Consider the following 23,899-nt stretch of genomic DNA (forward strand, 5'->3'; position numbering starts at 1 on the left):
GGCAGCTCCTGCAGCCAACCTGATGCCAAACGTCATGCTCAGCATTCCTTTGGATTTTATCAGCAAGGCCGAGAGGGGGATCCAGACGACTGGGCAACCCAGGATCTCCGTATGTAATGCCCAGGCTTACGCTCTGGAGAGGACACTCCAGCTTCACTTTTAACCAAGTGTGGAAACAACACGGATTCTGACAGTTACGGGTTATAAGCCCCCATCCAATTGGCGTAGGAAAGGGGCGCCACGGGTCAGTTTCGACGGTGGAAGGGATCATCGTGTCTCATCGGTCGACTACCGTCCGCCTTAAGCCAGGCAGCCCCTGGTCAAAAAGGTGTCGTCCCGCCAACGTTTGCCTGCTTCAGTGGGTGCCTGGAGCTTAGTGTACTGCAAAGGCATGACAAGCAGACGGTTAATTTTATATACCAGACAAACAAAACAAGAAAAGAAAGAAGACTCCAGCTCTTCGATTAGCAAGCTGGAATGTGCGAACAATGTGTACAGGAATCTCTGATGACCTTCGTGAAGTGGACGACGCCAGAAAGACGGCCATCATAGATAAGGAGCTTGCCAGGCTTGATGTCAGCATAGCTGCTCTTCAAGAAACTAGGCTAGCCTCCAGTGGGTCTCTCAGAGAGGCTAACTATACATTATTTTGGAAAGGTAGAGAACCTGAGGAGCCTCGTCAGCAAGGAGTTGGTTTTGCAGTCAGAAACACACTTTTGACATCAGTGGAACCTCCATCAGGAGGTACCGAGCGATTGCTGTCTATCCGTCTCAGCACTGCTACAGGTCCAGTGAACATTCTCAGTGTCTATGCTCCTACTCTTTCTTCAACTGAGGAGATTAAAGATAGATTGTATGAGCAACTTGATGAGCAGATCAAGGGTTTTCCTAAAGATGAGTGCTTAATCGTCCTTGGCGATTTTAATGCCAGAGTAGGCGCAGACCATGCATCATGGCCATCTTGCTTGGGACACCATGGCATCGGAAAGATGAACATAAATGGCCAGAGGCTGCTGGAGCTATGCACCTATCACAACCTCTGTATTACAAACACCTTTTTTAAGAGCAAACCATCACACAAAGTATCATGGAAACATCCCAGGTCTCATCGATGGCATCAGCTTGATCTGATAATCACTAGGGGGTCGTCACTAAATAACAATCTTATTACTAGAAGCTATCATAGTGCAGATTGCAATACGGACCATGCCCTTGTGAGCGCCAAAGTGCGCCTTCAGCCCCGTAAAATTCATCGCTCCAAAGCAAAGAGTCATGCCTGCATTGACACATCAAAGATGTCAATTTCATGCAAGGTGGATGATTATGTATCAACCCTGGACCAAGTTCTTCAAAACCTGCCGGAGCATAATGCTACAGCAAAATGGAACGCCATTAAAGAAGCAATTTACAATACAGCTATTTCTACTTTTGGGAAGAGGGAAAGAACTAGTCACGACTAGGGATGATGTTTGATGAGAAATTATCAAGTTCGAGCCTATTATCGAATCCTCTTATCGAACCGATTCTCTTATCGAGTCCAGATAGGTTGTTGTATATGGAAAAACACACAATATTTGGTTTAACAAAAGCTCACTTTTATTATATAAGAAAAAAATAAAATCTAATAAATAAATAAATATTGACTGTTACCCCCCTAAAAAAAAAAAAAAAAAAAAAAATATTGATTGTTGTTACCCAAAGTATATTAAATGGGATTTTTCAGAAAAACAAATATATACAGTAACACAAAAACAACCTGTCTCTGTGATCACTATATGTGTATAAATAATACTATAGTGTTAAATAAAATCAGTCCCTTGGGCACAAAACTGAAAATAATACAGCTCTCCAAAAAGTGCACTTCTGCTGCTATTTGACATAACTGTTTGTTATGATGCTTTGACATTTTTGCACTTTATTTCTTTATTGAAAGAAAATTCTATGAAGAGAAAAGTTGTTTGCAAATGTGGTTACAATGCTAAAAAATGAAAAGTTAAAGCTAAAAAAAGAAATACACTTTATTGAGTTAAAATCTTTCTTTATAGGGGGAAAGATGTGATGTTATGAGCTAGGGAATATAACGACTACACTACCCAGCATGCAACGGGAGTGACGAGCATGCGCGGTAGCCCCGAAAAGTGTTGTTGCATGTCGTCACCCGTGAAAGTAAACGTCAAGAACTCAGCCAACACGCCTCGTCTGCATTATTTATAATTAGACAGACAACACATATAGTGTGATTTTGTTTTTTTTACAAGGAAAGAAAAACAAAAGTTGAAAAAGGGAGATGTCATATATGTTGTATATATATATATGTATGTGCTGCGGTTGCTTTAAGAACGTTGTGACAGCTGCCGTAAAGGAGGTGCGTTGCTAGCCTGGTTGCTATGTTTCCGGTTGGTCGTAAAAGTGTTCGTCATGTGTTTGTACCCTGCTCAAATCTCTCAGTAAAGTTATTCATTGGATTATACCTTTTGTTTTGAACTTTGTTATTCCATTGTTTTTCCTGCTTTCCCTATCTGCGCCTAATGACTGAGCTACGTGACGTAAATTCTTGTGATGTCTCAAGGGGCATTTCTGGTCGGGATGGGATTCGTTCCGAGGGATTCGAATAAAGAACCAACTCTTTTTCTTTACTATAGTGGTCTCGATAACGGGTACCGGTTCTCAAAAAGGGATTCGAGTCCGAGGACTCGGTTCTTTTCTTATCGAACAACCGGGAAAACCGGTTTCGAGTATCATCCCTAGTCACGACTGGTTTAATGCCTATCTACCAATCATGGAACCAGCAATTGAGGCCAAACGCAAAGCATTTTTGGCATACAAGAGATGTCCAAATGCTCAGTCACTTGCAACACTCAAGAGTACTCGTTGTTCCACACAGCGCATTGCCAGACAGTGTGCAAACAACTATTGGCAGCAGCTCTGCGAAGATATCCAGATGAGTGCTGAATCTGGTAACATCCGTGGCATGTACAATGGTATAAAGAAAGCAGTAGGACCTGTTATAAAACGGACTACTCCAATTAAATCTCGGATAGGGGAGAAGATTACCAATCGAGAAGAACAGATGGTCAGATGGGTGGAGCACTACTCAGAACTATACAGCCGTGAAACAACTGTCTCTGATGCTGCTCTAAATTATACGAAGGAGCTACCAATCATGAATGAACTTGACGAAGTGCCTACAATGGTAGAGCTTGAAAAAGCTATTGATTCACTTCCATCTGACAAAGCACCAGGTAACGATAACATTCCACCTGAAGCTATCAAGCAAGGGAAGCCTGCCCTGCTTAAACCGCTGTACGAATTACTGTGTCTTTGCTGGGAGGAAGAAGGAGTACCTCAGGACATGCGTGATGCCACTATTGTGTCACTTTATAAAAATAAAGGGGACCGCAGTGACTGTAATAGCTATAGAGGAATTTCTCTCTTGAACATCGTTGGAAAGGTTTATGCACGCATAATCCTAAACAGGCTACAGATACTTGCAGATCGTATCTATCCTGAATCCCAATGTGGTTTCAGGGCTGGAAGATCGACGACCGGCATGATATTTTCAGTCAGGCAGATTCAAGAGAAGAGTAGAGAACAAGGTCAACCTCTTTACATGATGTTCATAGATCTAACTAAGGCTTTCGATCTTGTCAGCAGGAAGGGCCTGTTCAAGCTACTACAAAAGATTGGATGTCCTCCAAAACTACTCAGCATGTTGATCTCTTTCCATTCCAACATGAAGGGAACAGTCTTGTATGATGGATCCTGTTCGGACTCCTTCTCTATCAACAGTGGTGTTAAGCAGAGCTGCGTCTTAGCATCAACTCTTTTTGGAATATTCTTCTCTATAGTCCTGTCCTACGCTTTTGACACATCCATTGAGGGTGTCTATCTACACACACGGTCTGACGGCAAATTGTTCAATCTGGCAAGATTACGTGCGAAAACCAAAAGGAGGTCAGTGTTAATCCGAGAGATGCTTTTTGCAGATGATGCTGCTCTTGTTACCAACACCAAAGAAGCCTTACAACGTCTAAGTGACTGTTTTGCGAATGCTTGTGAACAGTTTGGACTTATAGTTAGCCTGCAGAAAACCAATGTCAGTGTTCAAGGTGCTGCAAATCCTGCTATCAAGATGAATGGTGTCACTTTAGAAGTAGTAGATAATTTTATATACCTAGGCTCGACAATCAGCAATAAACTCTCGCTTGATGTTGAACTTGACAGGAGACTTGGAAAGGCAAATACCATCATGGCTAAACTAGCAAAGCGAGTATGGGAAAACAACGCTCTTACTCAACATACAAAGATCCGAGTTTATCAGGCCTGCATTCTCAGCACTTTACTCTACGGAAGCGAGACCTGGACTACTTACATGAGACAGGAGCGTCGACTTAACGCTTTTCACATGCGGTGCATCAAACGTATCCTTGGTATTAATTGGCAGGACCATATTTCACACAGTGTCATTCTTCAGCGGGCTAATATCCATAGCATGAACTCTCTTCTTAGCCAGCGCCGTCTTCGATGGCTGGGACATGTTCGGCGGATGGAGGACGGACGGCTTCCCAAGGACATTATGTATGGACAACTGGCTGCTGGTTCCAGACATGTTGGTCGTCCCTCCCTCCGGTTCAAGGACGCATGCAAGAGAGATCTAAAGGCGTGTAATATTCCCTTGGACAGCTGGGAGATACAAGCGGAGAACCGAAATGTCTGGCGTCAAGCGGCTAGACGGGGTATCGCAGAGGCTGATTTGAGGAGAGGCCAGCTCGCAGAAGAGAAGAGAGACAGGAGGAAACATACTGCAAATACCATCGCACAGCAGGAGCGGGATGAAGTCTCTACACATGTTTGCACTAAGTGCAACCGGGACTGTCACTCAAGAATTGGCTTGTACAGCCATGCTAGGCGTTGTCAACAAACATGAATGTACCGTATCAACAAAACATCAAGTTAAAATGTGAAAATTATAATTAGATATGTACATTGTATAATTACAACACTCATTAAAACTGAAAAGATATTACTAATAATTGACTAAAATAGGATGACAAAACTATTTAAATAAAAAATAAAAAAACTATTAATAAAAATTAAAGTACCATTACAAAATTAAAAAAAATTAAACATCAAATCGAAATAAGTGTCTGACACAAGAGCGTAAATTAGCATGGTCATCTGTGACTAAGCTGCCAAAGATGAATCATAAATTAGCTGGGGAAACTCTGCATGTATATGGTGAGTGCTATTGACAGTTTAAAAATATCAACACAGTATTCAAACTGGTTCCTCATTCTCTTTTATTACATACTATTGTTTGAGCAAAACAAAGTCAATACTACACAGTAACTGAACAAAAAATACTATCTACTACTCATTTAAATCATGTGTAAGTCCTCCTTAGGTTATTAATCTGAGTTTGTAAACATTAATAAAAACAACAAAATATTTTGAGGATGAAAAAAATATTGATCCAAACACTTCATTTTTAGTATTGTTTAAAGCTAACTGAGGGGTTAGCTTAGCTATTAGCATGCCTTCTCATGGCTTTCTCTTGTTGAATTCCATGTTTTGCCCTGTCCTCCAGTAATAATGTTACTTGGTAATGATAATTAAGATAACATTAATTCAGTTCATTTACCATAATGGAGGTGATTGTTATTGGCTCAGGTGAGCGGCTTCACACTTCCATCCATTTTCTACCGCTTGTCCCTTTTGGGGTCGCGGGGGGTGCTGGAGCCTATCTCAGTTGCATTCGGGCGGAAGGCGGGGTACACCCTGGACAAGTCGCCACTTCATCGCAGGGCCAACACAGATAGACAAACAACATTCACACTCACATTCACACACTAGGGCTAATTTAGTGTTGCCAATCAACCTATCTCCAGGTGCATGTCTTTGGAGGTGGGAGGAAGCCGGAGTACCCGGAGGGAACCCACGCATTCACGGGGAGAACATGCAAACTCCACACAGAAGGATCCCGGGATTGAACTCAGGACTACTCAGGACCTTCGTATTGTGAGGCACAGGCACTAACCCCTCTTCCACCGTGCTGCCTCGGCTTCACACTGTGTATGGGAATACACAATTAATTGCTTGTCAGCTGGGGGACTAAAAATAAATACAGTTTCAGTAAAAGGGGATTGGCATTAAAAGGCATTATTCAGCAATGGCAATTACATCATCTTTTACAAAAATCGGCATATTGCTAGGTGGCCTATCGATCGGCACATGCCTATTCCATTTTTGAGAAATCACTATGCTGATTTATTAACTGCTGCTGCCACAACTCTGATAAGGGGAAGGAATTGGAAAGATGGATGGCAGAGGTGCATAAGGCTGCTCATTATGGGCGGCGTGGCTCAGATGGTTCAACGGTCGTCCAGAAACCGGAGGGTACATCCCAGTGGATTTTAGTCATGAAAGAAGATCTCATTAATGAAGTAGAAGATTAAAATGAAACATGGAAATAAATAATTTTATTCTTGGATTTCCTTTTTCAAACTGCTGTATGTTGTCTTTTTTTTTTTTTTTTTGCATACCTCAGGAGAACGCCAAATAGTCAACAAGACGTGGCAGCGGGGCCCAGCCAGGATGACAAGTCATTAGGGCCAGCGCGTCGAGAGCGTCAGCCGAGCATGTCAGAAACGATGCCGCTATACACGCTTTGCAAAGAGGATCTAGAGAGCATGGATAAAGAGGTAAGTCCGGTCGATACTGGTCTTTGTTTTGATACACTCAATTTCATTAGTACTCAATGACGCTCTATGCCTTTAAGAGCAAGTTAATAAGTATATACTGGGGAAGCATTGCTTCTCACCCCGTGAATTTCCTGATGTTTGCGGTACGATTGAACAATACACTTTATTTATGAAGATTTCTTATGTTTTTGTCGTTATCCTTGAGCTTCCTCATTAATGGTTGCATGTCCTACATGGAAATGAGACTTTGTTAAATGGAATGTGACCGGAAGGACTTAGATGTCACTGTGATTGGTGACTCTTTGAATGATAAACTTGACTGAATTTATTGTGATACAGATCTAAAGCCAGCCCACAGTTAATAACTCATTTTAAGTAACTCTGTATAGCTGCAGGCGGCAATTCAGGTTTGGAAACTGCTGAGCCATGCCCCTTTTTTTTTTGATCCACACTTTTTTCTTTCTCAACACATAAGTATTAAAGATGCAGCCTTCTATAATGCTTACAATGCAAGGATGGAGCCAGATTCAATAGGAATTGTGAAGCATTTAGATAATAATTCTCTGTAATCAACTTCATTGAAGTTGGCAATCTCTTTAAAGGCCTACTGAAAGGATTTTTTAAAAATTTAAACGGGGATAGCAGATCCATTCTATGTGTCAAACTTGATCATTTCGCGATATTGCCATATTTTTGCTGAAAGGATTTAGTAGAGAACATCGACGATAAAGTTCACAACTTTTGGTCGCTGATAAAAAAGCCTTGCCTGTACCGGAAGTAGCGTGACGTCACAGGTTGAAAGGCTCCTCACATTCCCCACTCTCTCCTTTTTCTATTGTGGATCACGGATTTGTATTTTAAACCACCTCGGATACTATATCCTCTTGAAAATGAGAGTCGAGAACGCGAAATGGACATTCACAGTGACTTTTATGTCCACGACAATACATCAGCGAAGCTCTTTAGCTACGGAGCTAACGTGATAGCATCGTGCTTAAATGCAGATAGAAACAGAAGAAATAAACCCCTGACTGGAAGGATAGACAGAAAATCAACAATACTATTAAACCATGGACCTGTAAATACACGGTTAATGCTTTCCAGCTTGGCGAAGCTTAACAATGCTGTTGCTAACAACGCCATTGAAGCTAACTTAGCAACGGGACCTCACTGAGCTATGATAAAAACATTAGTGCTCCACCTACGCCAGCCAGCCCTCATCTGCTCATCAACACCTGTGCTCACCTGCGTTCCAGCGATCGACGGAAGGACGAAGGACTTCACCCGATCATCCGTGCAGTCGGCGGCTAGTGTCGGCGGCTAGCGTCGGATAGCGCGTCTGCTATCCAAGTCAAAGTCCTCCTGGTTGTGTTGCTACAGCCAGCCGCTAATACACCGATCCCACCTACAACTTTCTTCTTTGCAGTCTTCACTGTTCATTAAACAAATTGCAAAAGATTCACCAACACAGATGTCCAGAATACTGTGGAATTTTGAGATGAAAACAGAGCTTTTTTGTATTGGATTCAATGGTGTCCGAATACTTCCGTTTAACTATTGACGTCACGCGCATACGTCATCATACATAGACGTTTTCAACCGGAAGTTTCCCGGGAAATTTAAAATTGCACTTTATAAGTTAACCCGGCCGTATTGGCATGTGTTGCAGTGTTAAGATTTCATCATTGATATATAAACTATCAGACTGCGTGGTCGGTAGTAGTGGGTTTCAGTAGGCCTTTAACGTTAAGTATAATTATCAAGTATTAGGACAAGGCTAAACATGTTCGATATTAGAGTGATTAGGTCGATATTTTTTATTTTCTCAAAAAAATGGTTTTATTGTTTTCATTCATGTTTAGAAATTCTGAGAATATACGTTCCTGGACACAGGAAGACTTTGAGGGCAAAAATGTTTTCAATGAGTAGTAGGTACCGTATTTTTCGAACCATAGGGCGCACCAGATTTTAAAGTGCACTGCTGATGAGCGGGTCTATTCAGGTGTATTTTAATACAAAAGGCGCACCGGATTATAACGCACATTAAAGATGTCATATTATAAATTTTTTCTACATGTAATGGTGGTTCTTTGGTCAAAATTGTGCATAGATTATGTTTTACAGACCAACTTCAAGACGCTTTCTGACCTTCTCTTCAGGATGCGCCGTTTTGTGGGCTGGTCTTATTTATGTGGCTCCACTTCAACAGCGTCTTTTCCCCGTCATCTTTGTTGCACCGATAGTTTTTAGCACTTCCATAGCAAGTCAGATACAAGTTCAAACTCTGTGCTACTTTGTATTAGAAATGGCAACAGCGGAGCATGACTGCCCTACTACAAGAAGATTGAGAAAAAGGAGGAGCTTTAAGAGTACGGGGTCGGCGCGGACTACAATGGCGGACTCGCGCAAATTTATGCAGACTTATGCAGATCTCAAATACAGAACAGCAGGAACCAATAGGTAAGAAAAGTTGGTTTTGCGTAATAGGTCGAAACAAAACGCCAGATGTCTTGTAATGGGTGACATTTTAGGGTCCTTAATGCACGCACCATAATAATACCTGTACATTGAAGCACAGCACGTCTGACTACGGTAGCCGTAATGCGCCGACAATCCCATCAAGCGGTACGTAGCTTACCAAAGTCGTACTAAAACATTTTGACAGATTTTTGAGCACCGTGTGTAATGTTGTATATTCTCAATGAAACATCAAACTTTTGGTCTTGCTGACTCAAGTCATTTACTGAACAGGGGTCAACCTGCAGTCTACACATATTTCTTATATGTGACTGCCATCTACCGGTCACACTTATTATTACACCATGTACCAAATAAAATTGCTTCGAGGTCGGGTAAACACAGACAAAATTAATCCGTACATTAGGGGCATCGGGTTACAAGGCACACTCCTTATTTTTCAGAAAAAGGATTTTAAGCGTGCCTTATAGTCCGACAAATATGGTAGTAGTTTTTGTTCAGATATTGTGTGCAATTGTACGGAGCCCCTAAAGGGACATGGGAATTTTTTTTTTTTTAGACATGTATCTCGTGGCCACGAGAAAGTATCTCGTGGCCACGAGAAAGTATCTCGTGGCCACGAGAAACTTTCTCGTGGCCACGAGAAACTTTCTCGTGGCCACGAGAAACTTTTTATTAAAAAAAAAAAAAAAAAAAAAAAAAAATTAATATTTTTTTTTTTTTTTTTTTTTTTATAAAAAGTTTCTCGTGGCCACGAGAAACTTTCTCGTGCGCACGAGAAACTTTCTCGTGGCCACGAGAAACTTTCTCGTGGCCACGAGAAAGCATTGGATGCGTGCTGATGTGTGTTAAAATGGCAGTTTATGAGTTAATATGGCTGTATTTCCAGATAGGACTTTCCCCCATGTGTGTTGTGGCAAAATGTGAATGCTTGATTAGTAGGTGTGAGACAAACACTTTATCTTCCTGGTTATTGTAACGCTACGTGTTTGACATTATTTAAGACTTTATCATGCCCGGGAAAGGACAGTTTTCCTCTTCTGTGGCTGTGGGGGGTGGGCGTGGCTTGCGGACCTGCAGTGAAGCGGAGTGTGTCAGTTAGTCCGATGTTGATGTGATCAAACTTCTTTCTTGCTTGGAAGATACACACACAATTGTAACTGTTATTTCTTCCTGCAAATAATAAATATGTACAACGTGTTTGGATGTATTCATTTATGTAAAATTGTCATTAATTGTAATATTGCCTGACAAAAAGTGATACGACGTACGTAATATTTTGATATTTACACATCGCATATTTACACACGCGCATCTGACTAGAATACCCTTATGTGCATTACATATATCAACATCAACTACCTACTGTACTGTTTACTTGTTGAAATACCCTTTTTAGAACAAATATCTACCCACATAATTTATATGTGTATATATAATATATATATATGTGTATGTATGTATATGCATATATATATATATATATATATATATATATATATATATATATATATATATATATATATATATGCATATATATATATATATACGTGTATGTATGTATATGCATATATATATATATATACGTGTATGTATGTATGTGCATATATATATATATATATATATATGCATATATATATACGTGTATGTATGTATATGCATATATATATATATATATATACATATATATATATATATATATATATATGCATATATATATACGTGTATGTATGTATATGCATATATATATATATATATATATATATATATATATGCATATATATATATACGTGTATGTATGTATATGCATATATATATATATATATATATATATATATATATATATATATATGCATATATATATACACGTGTATGTATGTATATGCATATATATATATATATATATATATATATATATATATGCATATATATATACACGTATGTATGTATATGCATATATATATATATATATATATATATATATATATATATATATATATACGTGTATGTATGTATATGCATATATATATATATATATATATATATATATATATATATATATATATATATATGCATATACATACATACACATATATATATATTATATATACACATATAAATTATGTGGGTAGATATTTGTTCTAAAAAGGGTATTTCAACAAGTAAACAGTACAGTAGGTAGTTGATGTTGATATATGTAATGCACATAAGGGTATTCTAGTCAGATGCGCGTGTGTAAATATGCGATGTGTAAATGTCAAAATATTACGTACGTCGTATCACTTTTTGTCAGGCAATATTACATTTAATGACAATTTTACATAAATGAATACATCCAAACACGTTGTACATATTTATTATTTGCAGGAAGAAATAACAGTTACAATTGTGTGAGTATCTTCCAAGCAAGAAAGAAGTTTGATCACATCAACATCGGACTAACTGACACACTCCGCTTCACTGCAGGTCCGCAAGCCACGCCCACCCCCCACAGCCACAGAAGAGGAAAACTGTCCTTTCCCGGGCATGATAACGTCTTAAATAATGTCAAACACGTAGCGTTACAATAACCAGGAAGATAAAGTGTTTGTCTCACACCTACTAATCAAGCATTCACATTTTGCCACAACACACATGGGGGAAAGTCCTATCTGGAAATACAGCCATATTAACTCCTAAACTGCCATTTTAACACACACTAAACCATCAGCACGCACCCAATGCTTTCTCGGCCACGAGAAAGTTTCTCGTGGCCACGAGAAAGTTTCTCGTGGCCACGAGAAAGTTTCTCGTGCGCACGAGAAAGTTTCTCGTGGCCACGAGAAAGTTTCTCGTGGCCACGAGAAACTTTTTATTTAAAAAAAAAAAAAAAAAAAAAATGTAATTTTTTTTTTTTTTTTTTTTTTTTTTTTATAAAAAGTTTCTCGTGGCCACGAGAAAGTTTCTCGTGGCCACGAGATACTTTCTCGTGGCCACGAGATACTTTCTCGTGGCCACGAGATACATGTCTAAAAAAAAAAAATTCCCATGTCCCTTTAGGGGCTCCGTACAATTGACCTTTTTTTTTTTTTTTTATTTTTTTTTTTTTTGCTCAAACAGTTGTATGTAATAAAAGATAATAAGGAACTATCGTTTTTGTTGGAGTATGTCGCACCGGCCGAAAATGTATAATAAAGAAGGGAAAAAACATATATAAGTCGCATTGGAGTATAAGTCGCATTTTTGGGGGAAATTTATTTGATAAAACCCAACACCAAGTATAGACATTTGAAAGGCAATTTAAAATAAATAAAGAATAGTGAACAACAGGCTGAATAAGTGTACGTTATATGACGCATAAATAACCAACTGAGAACGTGCCTGGTATGTTAACGTAACATATTATGGTAAGAGTCATTCAAATAACATATAGAACATGCTATACGTTTACCAAACAATCTGTCACTCCTAATCGCTAAATCCCATGAAATCTTATACGTCTACTCTCTTACGTGAATGAGCTAAATGATATTATTTGATATTTTACGGTAATGTGTTAATAATTTCACACATAAGTCGCTCCTGAGTATAAGTCACACCCCTGGCCAAACTATGAAAAAAACTGCTACTTATAGTCCGAAAAATACGGTAGTTTAAATATTGTGTTGATATTGTTAAGCTGTCAATAGCACTCACAATAAATGAATTGAAATTTTACAGTTGATACATGTTACCGGTATTGGTATTCACGCAATTTCACGCAAGGATTATCGTGTTAGTCGCGTAAATCTCTGATCGGAACATTGCTAAACAAAACCAATGTTTTTAGTAGCGCTAGGGAGCAAGCTGCTCAATCGGCAATAACACCAGTTCCTTGTAAACAACAGTACGGCAACTGGAACATGCACAAGTCTCATACCAACCGCTGAGTAACTAACAATAAGCACATGCAGAGAGCTGCTGGATGCTGGATACTTAAACTGCAGCTACTGCCACCTGGTGGGAAAACTACATCAGGTTGCCCACAGCCAAAGCCTTTAATGTTTTGTCGACCACGCACCCATCAACTATAAGAGACTCGGCTCTTAGAGATTGGTACTCACAGAATTTATAGTTTAAACTGTCAATGTTATTGTCTTTGGGTCAATTATCATGCAGAAGGGAAACATTTTCACAACATGATGCTGACTGAATCACTTTTCTTTGTCATTAATAATGTGGAAATGGATCATTATTGCAGCTGATATTAGGAGGCATGCAGGGAGACTTACTGTAAAGTGTGTTTTTTTCCCCCTTCTTTCTATTCATGTAACGAACGTCTGAGAACTATAATAGCCCCTGAGGACGTTGCTATGGCAAGTCTCGGACCGACTGTGAAAATGATGTCACCAGTGTTGTTCCATTATGTCCCTCCACCGAGATATCAGCTGGATAATCTATCCAATAATTGTCACTGCGTGTAGAAGGAAATTGCGAGCTCAGATCATTGGGCGAGGACATGCACTTTAATTTTATTTATTTTTAAACCGCCAAAGATCTGTTCTGTTCTGTTTGGAGCGCTTATTAATTAGTGGCATTGTGTACATTGGCATGTTGTAATGGACATAATTAATTCTGTGCAATAACTAGAGGCCATCTTATTGTGATGTAGCACTGTTCTAGCTGGTTAATGAGGTGCTCAGTTCTCACAAGGCGATTGTTGTGTAAATTAGACTTTTTGCATGAACATTAAGTCGATGTAGTTCATCTAGAAGTGTTAACGACGTTAGATGATAATGTCATGGATTCCTATCATGGTGTGTTTTCTGGAGCTTATTTTTTTCAATGTTTCATTTGGTTGCTTAACTCTAACCACCGAGTGAAATGGTTTTATGGTTACATAACATTTTTCTTCTTTACCACAATGCTTTTTTTTTTTTTTTTTTACCAGACCTTCCAAAAACTGAAATGCGTCAAACTTTGCCTTCAAAACAGAGATGAGGACGCTTTGCTTCTTTAAAGACCAATCCTTGTCGTACACGTTTGTACCCCAGGAAAAGCAAATGGAATGACAGAGCTTCTGCAGAAACATTGCATTTCAAATGTCACTTGAGCTAAAGGGCAGTTTGTGACATTACTAAACGTTCTCTTTCTTGAGGGCAAAAGCGGGGGAAAAAACAGGTTTAATTGAGTGAAGCTAGGTACAAATCCTGAGTCGTGGCGACAGGCGCACATTTAAATGTTGTTGATGGTGCTGTGTCGTAATCGTAGGTTTGTCCTGCAAAAAAAATATAATGTATATAAGGTACTGTACCTGTAATGTTCCAACTGTAAAACAGCAATGTCGAAGACAAGTAGGTCCGTTTGGACTAAAATGCTACTATCTTCCGTCCATGTTCTGGTTGGGAAATCTATTTTAAATGTGTGATTGTGTGAATGCTCCTTTTTTCTGTCAACTACTCCTTCCACATTCTTCAACCCACTTCAACCGTTCCACCGTCAAAACATTCCTCTTAATCAGGTCAAAAAACAAAGTTGTTTTTGGAATTAGAAAAATCCCGGTTTTCCCGAAATTCCAGGAATTCCATTAATACCATTTCTCAATTAAAAATGTTACTACGTCAACATTTCTCGACCGATTTGGAAAATTCCAACACCAAACACACTTTAAAAGTGCCCAATACTACATTACATATATACAAACCCCGTTTCCATGAGTTGGGAAATTGTGTTAGATGTAAATATAAATGGAATACAATGATTTGCAAATCCTTTTCAACCCATATTCAATTGAATGCACTACAAAGACAACATATTTGATGTTCAAACTCATAAACTTTTTTTTTTTTTTTTCAAATAATAATTAACTTAGAATTTCATGGCTGCAACACGTGCCAAAGTAGTTGGGAAAGGGCATGTTCACCATTGTGTTACATGGCCTTTCCTTTTAACAACACTCAGTAAACGTTTGGGAACTGAGGAGACACATCTTTGAAGCTTCTCAGGTGGAATTCTTTCCCATTCTTGCTTGATGTACAGCTTAAGTTGTTCAACAGTCCGGGGGTCTCCGTTGTGGTATTTTAGACTTCATAATGCGCCACACATTATCAATGGGAGACAGGTCTGGACTACAGGCAGGCCAGTCTAGTACCCGCACTCTTTTACTATGAAGCCACATTGATGTAACACGTGGCTTGGCATTGTCTTGCTGAAATAAGCAGGGGCGTCCATGGTAACGTTGCTTGGATGGCAACATATGTTGCTCTAAAACCTGTATGTACCTTTCAGCATTAATGGCGCCTTCACAGATGTGTAAGTTACCCATGTCGTGGGCACTAATACACCCCCATACCATCACAGATAGGGTTGGGTATCGAGTATCGATTGGAACCGGGACTAACTTTCCGATTCTCCCGGAATCGTTCAAAAGTTTAAATTTCGATTCCTAGTTTCGATACCCAGTCCGCCGACCGGAAAAAAATATGTCCGCCGACCGGAAGAAGAAGCCGCTGAACACCAACGAAGAAGCGCCCACCGCTGGAAGTGTTAGCATAGCCGAGCGAGTCAGTCAAGCTCAAGCATGGATAGCGGGCGTCGGCGGTCGAAAGTGTGGCTTTACTTTACAAAAAAAAAAGAAATAACCGCGAAATAACAGAGCTCCATGTCCATCAAGAAACGAGTGGAGAGAGAGCTGCAGATGTACCAGGACGTTCCACCGATACTTATGTCTGACGACCCTGCTGCATGGTGGTGGAACCAACAAAAGACTTATCCTTTGCTGTCAGATCTCGCTTTCTCCTATTTATGCGTTCTTCCACACCCAGCGAACGTGTATTTTCCACAGCAGGAGACACTATCTGTCCAGGACGCTCACGCATCCTGCCTGAGAAGGCGGATATGGTCATTTTCCTAAACAAGAACTGTCTCTGATTTTATACTGTACCTGCTGCTAATCTGGACTGGGTTTTGCAAGTTGTTTCTTATTGTTTATTTGCTTTTCTGCACCAGGTTAGCCCATCAGTGGGAGCACGGTAACATTTTTAAGTACCTGCAGCATCATACACTTGTGTGTAAAGGTGTTTTCATGAGGTTTCCTGCAGCATCATACACTTATGTGTAAAGGTGTTTTCAAGAGGTTTCCTGCAGCATCATACACTGATGCTGCAGTGTTTTCATGAGGTTTTCAAAAATAAAGCTCTCTTGAGGAAAGTGTACCCCTGGGAAAATGTATTCATAATTTATAATATTTATATTCAAGTTCTTAGATTTGATATTTATATTCTAGTTGAAAACAGCCCTGTGAGGAATTTATAGTAAAGTTCATAAAAAGTTAATAGAATTAAAATTGATGGAGAATGTCAGACTATTTCATTCAGAAAGACTGTAGGTTAGCTAGCTCATTTAAAATATCCTAAACTTTTTTTTGACCCTGCCTCTTAAAAGAATCGGAATCGAGAATCGGAATCGAGAATCGTCAGGAATCGGAATCGAAACAAAGAATCGGAATTGGAATCGTTCGAATTCAAACGATACCCAACCCTAATCACAGATGCTGGCTTTTCAACTTTGCGCCTATAACAATCCGGATGGTTCTTTTCCTCTTTGGTCCGGAGGACACGTCGTCCACCGTTTCCAAAAACAATTTGAAATGTGGACTCGTCAGACCACAGAACACTTTTCCACTTTGTGTCAGTCCATCTTAGATGAGCTCAGGCCCAGCAAAGCCTACGGCGTTTTTGGGTGTTGTTGATAAACGGTTTTCGCCTTGCATAGGAGAGTTTTAACTTGCACTTACAGATGTAGCGACCAACTGTAGTTACTGACAGTGGGTTTCTGAAGTGTTCCTGAGCCCATGTGGTGATATCCTTTACACACTGATGTCGCTTGTTGATGCAGTACAGCCTGAGGGATCGAAGGTCACGGCTTAGCTGCTTACGTGTAGTGATTTCTCCAGATTCTCTGAACCCTTTGATGATATTACGGAACGTACTTGGTGAAATCCCTAAATTCCTTGCAATAGCAGGTTGAGAAACGTTTTTCTTAAACTGTTCAACAATTTGCTCACGCATTTGTTGACAAAGTGGTGACCCTCGCCCCATCCTTGTTTGTGAATGACTGAGCATTTCATGGAATTTACTTTTATACCCAATCAAGGCACCCACCTGTTCCCAATTTGCCTGTTCACCTGTGGGATGTTCCAAATAAGTGTTTGATGAGCATTCCTCAACTTTATCAGTATTTATTGCCACCTTTCCCAACTTCTTTGTCACGTGTTGCTGGCATCAAATTATAAAGTTAATGATTATTTGCGGAATTTTTTTTTTTATCAGTTTGAACATCAAATATGTTGTCTTTGTAGCATCTTCAACTGAATATGGGTTGAAAATGATTTGCAAATCATTGTATTCCGTTTATATTTACATCTAACACAATTTCCCAACTTATATGGAAACGGGGTTTGTACTTACCAGTGTGTACATTAAACCTTAATGGAGGTGTTTGGCTGTTTTAAGGGCCTTTATAGGCAGAAAGGAACGACTCCCACAGGCTCCCTTTTTAAACAGACTTTTGATTGCATTAATTTACTATTTAGAATGCAAAAAAAAGAAAAACATGTGTTCTTCTCTTACATAAAAAATGTGAATGATAGGCAAAATTTGCCTAAAAAGTGAAGTTCCCCTTTAAGTTGTGTACAATTTCAAATTACTCTGGGGTCATAAGGGGTCAATTTTTGGAAATGTGAATGAAGAAATAAGCAGCGAATGCAGGTAAAGATATGGACATGACACATCTGCCTTTGTGCGACCCTCGGAGACATGACTAGTTAAGCCCTGTTATGGTCGGAGATGGTGCCCCAGTCATCACTCACAATGAGCCCAGCTCTTGCAGATATTGATCTGGAGGTTTAATCCTTTTAGACGCCGGAGGGATCGACGAGCTTCTCCTTTCGTCTTCAGAAAGTTTATCGGAAAACGCGGCCATCATAAACCCGCAACAGATTATTTTTTGTCCCCCTTCTGTTGCACTTACCCCGGTAGTCATGAAGTGCTTCGAGAGGCTGGTCATGACCTACATCAAGGACGACCACGACGTCAATGTGAATCCCCTACTGTACGTCTATAGGAAGAACCCTTTCACTGATGGGGCTATCTTGTTAGTGGTCCACACAGCCCTCACCCACATGGAGAGCAGAAACTCCTACGTCCGCCTGCTCTTCCTGGACTTCTCCTCAGCCTTTTATGCCATTATCCCTGGTGCAGAAGCTCGCCCCTCACGGACTGAGTCTCACACTGTGGAACTGGGTCCTTGACTTTTCTAACCAATAGACCCTCAGACTGTCAGGATCCACAACACTGTCTCCTCCTCCATGACCCTCAGTACTGGCTCTCCCCAGGGTTGTGTGCTGAGCCCCTTCTGTTCACTAGGCTGACGTATAACTACTCGGCGAGACACACCCCAGCTGTCCTATAGTAAAGTTTGCGGACGACACATCAGTAGTGCAACGCATCACTAACGACGATGAGTGCGAATATAGACAGGAGGTTGAACTCCTGGAGCACTGGTGCAATGAAAACACTCTCTACATTAATGTGAAGAAGACCATGGTGATGGTGGTCGACTTCAGAAGGGACTGCGTCGGAGGAGCACTTGTGACAGTGGTCTCAAGCTTCAAGTACTTGGTTGTGCACATAACCAAAAACGTCACCTGGACCACCAACACATCCTTTTTAGTCAGGAAAGCTTAGGGAGCTCATTCCTGAGAAGCTTCTACAACTGTGTGGTGGAGAGTGTGCTCAGCACCTGCATCACCGTGTGGCACTGCAGCTGCACTGTGGTGGAGAGGAAGGCTCTGCACAGGGTGGTGAAGGCTGCACAGAAGACCGTGGGAAGCAGCCTTCCCAACACCTCAGAACGTTTAGCATCATGAAGGACTCCACTCACCGTGTACACGACCTTTGTCAACCCCTCCCCTCAGGTATCGGCTGCGGAGCATAAAGAGTAAAACCACCAGGCACAGAGACGGCTTCTTCCCTGAAGCTGTCAGACTGTTGAATGCCAGCCGGGCTCCATAGTCTCCCTCTGCTCCCTCCCAAACTGATTGCACAAATTATTTCTTATTTTTGTATCTATCTCATGCCACACAGCATTCTTAGCCAGCAAATCTCGGTCCTTTGTCTTGTTAAGTGCCTTATGTTATTACCTATTTATTATTTATTACTGTTCTTCATTATAGCCATTTATTATTTATTACTGTTTTTCTTAATACCTAAGTCCAAATGTGCCTACATGTACAAATGTGGACGGGTATGACAAATAAAAATCCTTGAATAAGAAGATCTTGAATATTAACATAAAACATATTAACATTATAACTCTTCTGTGTCGCGACTAAGGTTGCAAAGGGGTGGAAAGTTTCTGGTAAATTTTCCTGAAACTTTCCAGAAATTTACCACGGGAAGTTAAGCTCGGGAAGTTTGGAAATATTGACAATTTTTTGATTATTCAAAGTTGGACACCGTCCATGGGAATTAATGGAGAATTACAATAATTATATATTATTGGGCACTTGTCTATATGCTGCTGCATCTTTGTGGCATTTTTGACGTAGCTCTTTGCTCATTATTTGCAAATATACCCAACCTTTCCACCTACATTGGTCGGGGTGAAATGTCTCCACACATCAGATGGTGTACGTGGCATTATTCTGTTTGTATTTATTTATTCTTGTAAAACACTAATGCAATGCCACACACAGATATAAATAGTCAGCTAAACAATTGGCAAAGTCTTTAAAAATATTTTACTGATGGACAAATTAATATAAATAGGCTAGATGAATAAATGAACACTCAATCAGCATGATAAATCAAACTATAACCTACATTCTTGTATGACAACATAATGGCTAGCAGAACAGAAGGCAGAGGAAACTACACGTTTTGATTTAGTATTTGCGAGTTGAACTTTACAGATCACAAAAAAGTTAAATTCGGATCGCTAACATTGTTAGCATAAATGAATAGGATTTAACATAGAGAAAATTAGCATCACGGCTAACGGATAAATATTTTCGGTTCATTATGAGACTGGTGGTAGTACATAAACCTAGCTAGCTAGAGATATTGGCCCCAAAATCATTTAACAAGTACAAGAACAGCTCGCTAGCTTGAGGGGAAGTCTGCTGGAGTAGTGTACAGTCATACAGTAACAAACAATTACACCTCTATTAAACTTAAATACCATAGATCAAATATATTTACCCCAGTAATATCATCAAAACTTACCTGACTGGATGAAGTCCTTGGGCTCAAATACTAGTGTGGCCTCAATAGCCCTGCTGTAGTGTGTAGCGTGCTGGGAATTATCTGTGCATGTGATAGAAGAATGCACCGCACATGTGATGGAAGAATGCACAGTGAAGGGTTGAAATTTTTCTGAATTTGTATTAAATCAGGTTGTTGTAGCTAATAATCATGCTGCAAGATCTAGCATGTTGCACTCAATGTATATTCCCGTTAATTCCCATGGAAAGTTTCCAACTTTGAATATTCCCAGAATTTTGCAACCCTGCATTTGTCCAGGTTACTAAGTCTGTTTACATGCACCAAAGCAGATGGATTCCCAAATAGTTTAGCTTCTTATTTTTCACCCTCGTATGTGAAGTCCCTGTGTACATTTAATTAACATAATGTGATGCATATGCCAAGAGGAAACACTTGCAGACATTGCCGATCTACAATTTCAGAGGTTTTGCAAAAATATTTCAGTTTTACCTTTCAGCCTTCATGTCAACACAAGCATCTCTCAAGACTGAATGGAGTGTCCTTAAACCTAGAACACTGACTATTCCCCCTGTTCTCATTTCCATTCCAACACAGTTCTTGGCAGGCAATGCAGAAATATTTTCCTTCACCCGACTGTGGCAAGATGTCTCGCTTTTTCGCTTGCTTAAAGGACGTGTTGTGGCATGAGGATTCCAGAACAGTCTCTTCTTATGCTCAAGACGAGCCATCTTTATCTGGTCTTTTAATCATCACTCACATTTTAAACAGTAACATATGTTGAACGGTCCAAGGAAATCGGAAGAAAATGTGATGTTGGTCACAGAAAGACGGCCGTGATCTCTTTTCTAGTTTATTTCATTGACGTCATGCTCTTGTCCCAAGTGTGCCTTAATGGGCTTTTTTAAATAATATATATATACCAATTCATGATGTTGTTAGGTCTCTGAGATATTGGGATAGAGCAGGGGTGTCAAAACTTTTTGAATTGGGGGCTGCATTGGGCTAAAATAAAATTGGCCGGGGACCGAAAGCCTCCTGCATATAAAGTAACTATATATATATATATATATATATATATATATATATATATATATATATATATATATATATATATATATATATATATATATATATACATACATACATACATACATACATACATACATACATACATATATATATATATATATATATATATATATATATATATATATATATATATATATATATAGCCTCTACATATATGTATACATATCATATTAATTAAATAGAATTTAATGAATAATATTATTGGATATTAAGAATATGTGAAAGTTAGACCCTTTTACCTTGTTTACTCCCATGGCGACTTAAAAGTTTTGTAATTGATCAGAAATATGAAGCAGCTAAAATGCGCCAACCATGGATAAGTGTTTTGCATTTTTCCCATCATGCATTGTAATGGATATAAATTGGTGTAATGTTCAATTGTTTAAAGTTGTTGGACGTTTAAAAAAAAAAAAAAAATATCCACAAAGGCAGGTTTTGTTATGTTTTTGTGATAGCTGCATTTTTTTTTTTGTGTGACATGTGTAGGGAAGGTTGTTTGGTTTCGGTCGTTTAACTAAATGCTGTACTGTGTTCAGTGCCAAGCACTATTAAAGGCCTACTGAAACCCACTACTACCGGCCACGGAGTCTGATAGTTTATATATCAATGATGAAATCTTAACATTGCAACACATGCCAATACGGCCGGGTTAACTTATAAAATGCAATTTTAAATTTCCCGCTAAACTTCCGTTTGAAAACGTCTATTTATGATGACGTATGCGCGTGACGTCAATCGTTGAGACGGAAGTATGCGGACGCATTGAATCCTATACAAAAAGCTCTGTTTTCATCTCAAAATTCCACAGTATTCTGGACATCTGTGTTGGTGAATCTTTTGCAATTTGTTTAATGAACAATGAAGACTGCAAAGAAGAAAGTTGTAGGTGGGATCAGTGTATTAGCGGTTAAGCACGATGCTATCACGTTAGCTCCGTAGCTAAAGAGCTTTGCCGATGTATTGTAGTGGAGATAAAAGTCACTGCGAATATCCATTTCGCGTTCCTGACTGTCATTTTCAAGAGGATATAGTATCCGAGGTGGTTTAAAATACAAATCCGTGATCCACAATAGAAAAAGGAGAGAGTGTGGAATCCAATGAGCCAGCTTGTACCTAAGTTACGGTCAGAGCGAAAAAAGATATGTCCTGCACTGCATCTAGTCCTTCACTCTAACGTACCTCATCCACAAATCTTTCATCCTCGCTCAAATTAATGGGGTAATCGTCGCTTTCTCGGTCCGAATCGCTCTCGCTGCATTGAAAACAATGGGGAAATGTGAGGTGCCTTTCAACCTTTGACGTCACGCTACTTCCGGTACAGGCAAGGCTTTTTTTTATCAGCGACCAAAAGTTGCAACTTTATCGTCGATGGTCTCTACTAAATCCTTTCAGCAAAAATATGGCGATATCGCGAAATGATCAAGTATGACACACAGAATGGATCTGCTATCCCCGTTTAAATAAAAAAAAATAATTTCAGTAGGCCTATAATAGTCATTGACCTGATTCACTCACTTTAGCCACAAGATGGCGGCAAAGTTGCAGCAATCAGTCAGGTATTTAAAATTAATTTGAATACACCCCGCGGGCCAGATTTCTTAATGAACTTATGACGTCTCGTGGGCCAAACTGAAGACACTTGCAGGCCGCACTTGGCCCGCGGGCCACAGCTTGGACACCCCTGGGATAGAGAAATAGTGTTGACAGTCAAAAACCATGAGTATACTCTAAATAGTTCCATTCTTAGCTTGTCCTTTAAGTAACAGGCAGTTGAGTTAACACCTCAGAGCTATCTGCATGGCCTTGAGTTCACCCTGAGCTAATAAACAACTCAGGTGAATGTTTTTCTGGCTGCCTCTCTCCCATCGTGTGTTTTTGATTCTATCCAAAATCCCCCCAGGCGTCAAATGAGCTTTCCGGTATGAACGCAAAGACTTAATCTTCCTCTGTTGCGGCAGCATTAAACGACTACCTCGCCATCTTCCGATTCAAACGTCAACTGCCTGACCTATTAGCACCTCCTCACAAATTAAGTTGGTATTTCAGACGGGATAAAGCCCACGTAATCCTTCTTCTGTGGGTGTTTGCTGTGTAAAGATTGAGGTTGCCTTCCGCAAACAAAATTGGACGGTCAGAAGCTGCCAGTGCGGATTTACACCTTTCTTGAGGTTAGATAGTTTATGAACATAACAGTACAATATCCTCCGTTCTCTGAGGTGGAGATTAGTTTTGCTTTTTGGTCTAGGTCTTTTATCAAAGTTGCACATGTTGCACATAAAATAGCCCTCTTATGCAAAACACAAATGCCCACTGCAAAGGCTCTCAGGAGGATATATTCCCAGTGAAACCTATGAAGTATACGTCAATTGGGTCTACCCGGTACTAAGG

At 39.7% G+C, this 23,899-nt stretch overlaps 1 protein-coding gene across 2 annotated transcripts in view; it reads left to right on the forward strand.

The window, feature by feature from the left end:
* ctdp1 (CTD (carboxy-terminal domain, RNA polymerase II, polypeptide A) phosphatase, subunit 1) overlaps positions 1 to 23,899 on the forward strand; it is a 124,939-nt gene that overhangs the window by 43,615 nt on the left and 57,425 nt on the right. For both annotated transcript variants that reach the window (XM_062047484.1, XM_062047483.1), the window contains exon 11: positions 6,543 to 6,701. In XM_062047484.1, coding sequence (XP_061903468.1) covers positions 6,543 to 6,701 — 159 coding nt within the window. The remainder of the gene's footprint in view (positions 1 to 6,542; positions 6,702 to 23,899) is intronic.

The sequence above is a fragment of the Entelurus aequoreus genome, linkage group LG05 (genome assembly GCF_033978785.1).
Source record: "Entelurus aequoreus isolate RoL-2023_Sb linkage group LG05, RoL_Eaeq_v1.1, whole genome shotgun sequence".
Classification (NCBI taxonomy): domain Eukaryota; kingdom Metazoa; phylum Chordata; class Actinopteri; order Syngnathiformes; family Syngnathidae; genus Entelurus; species Entelurus aequoreus.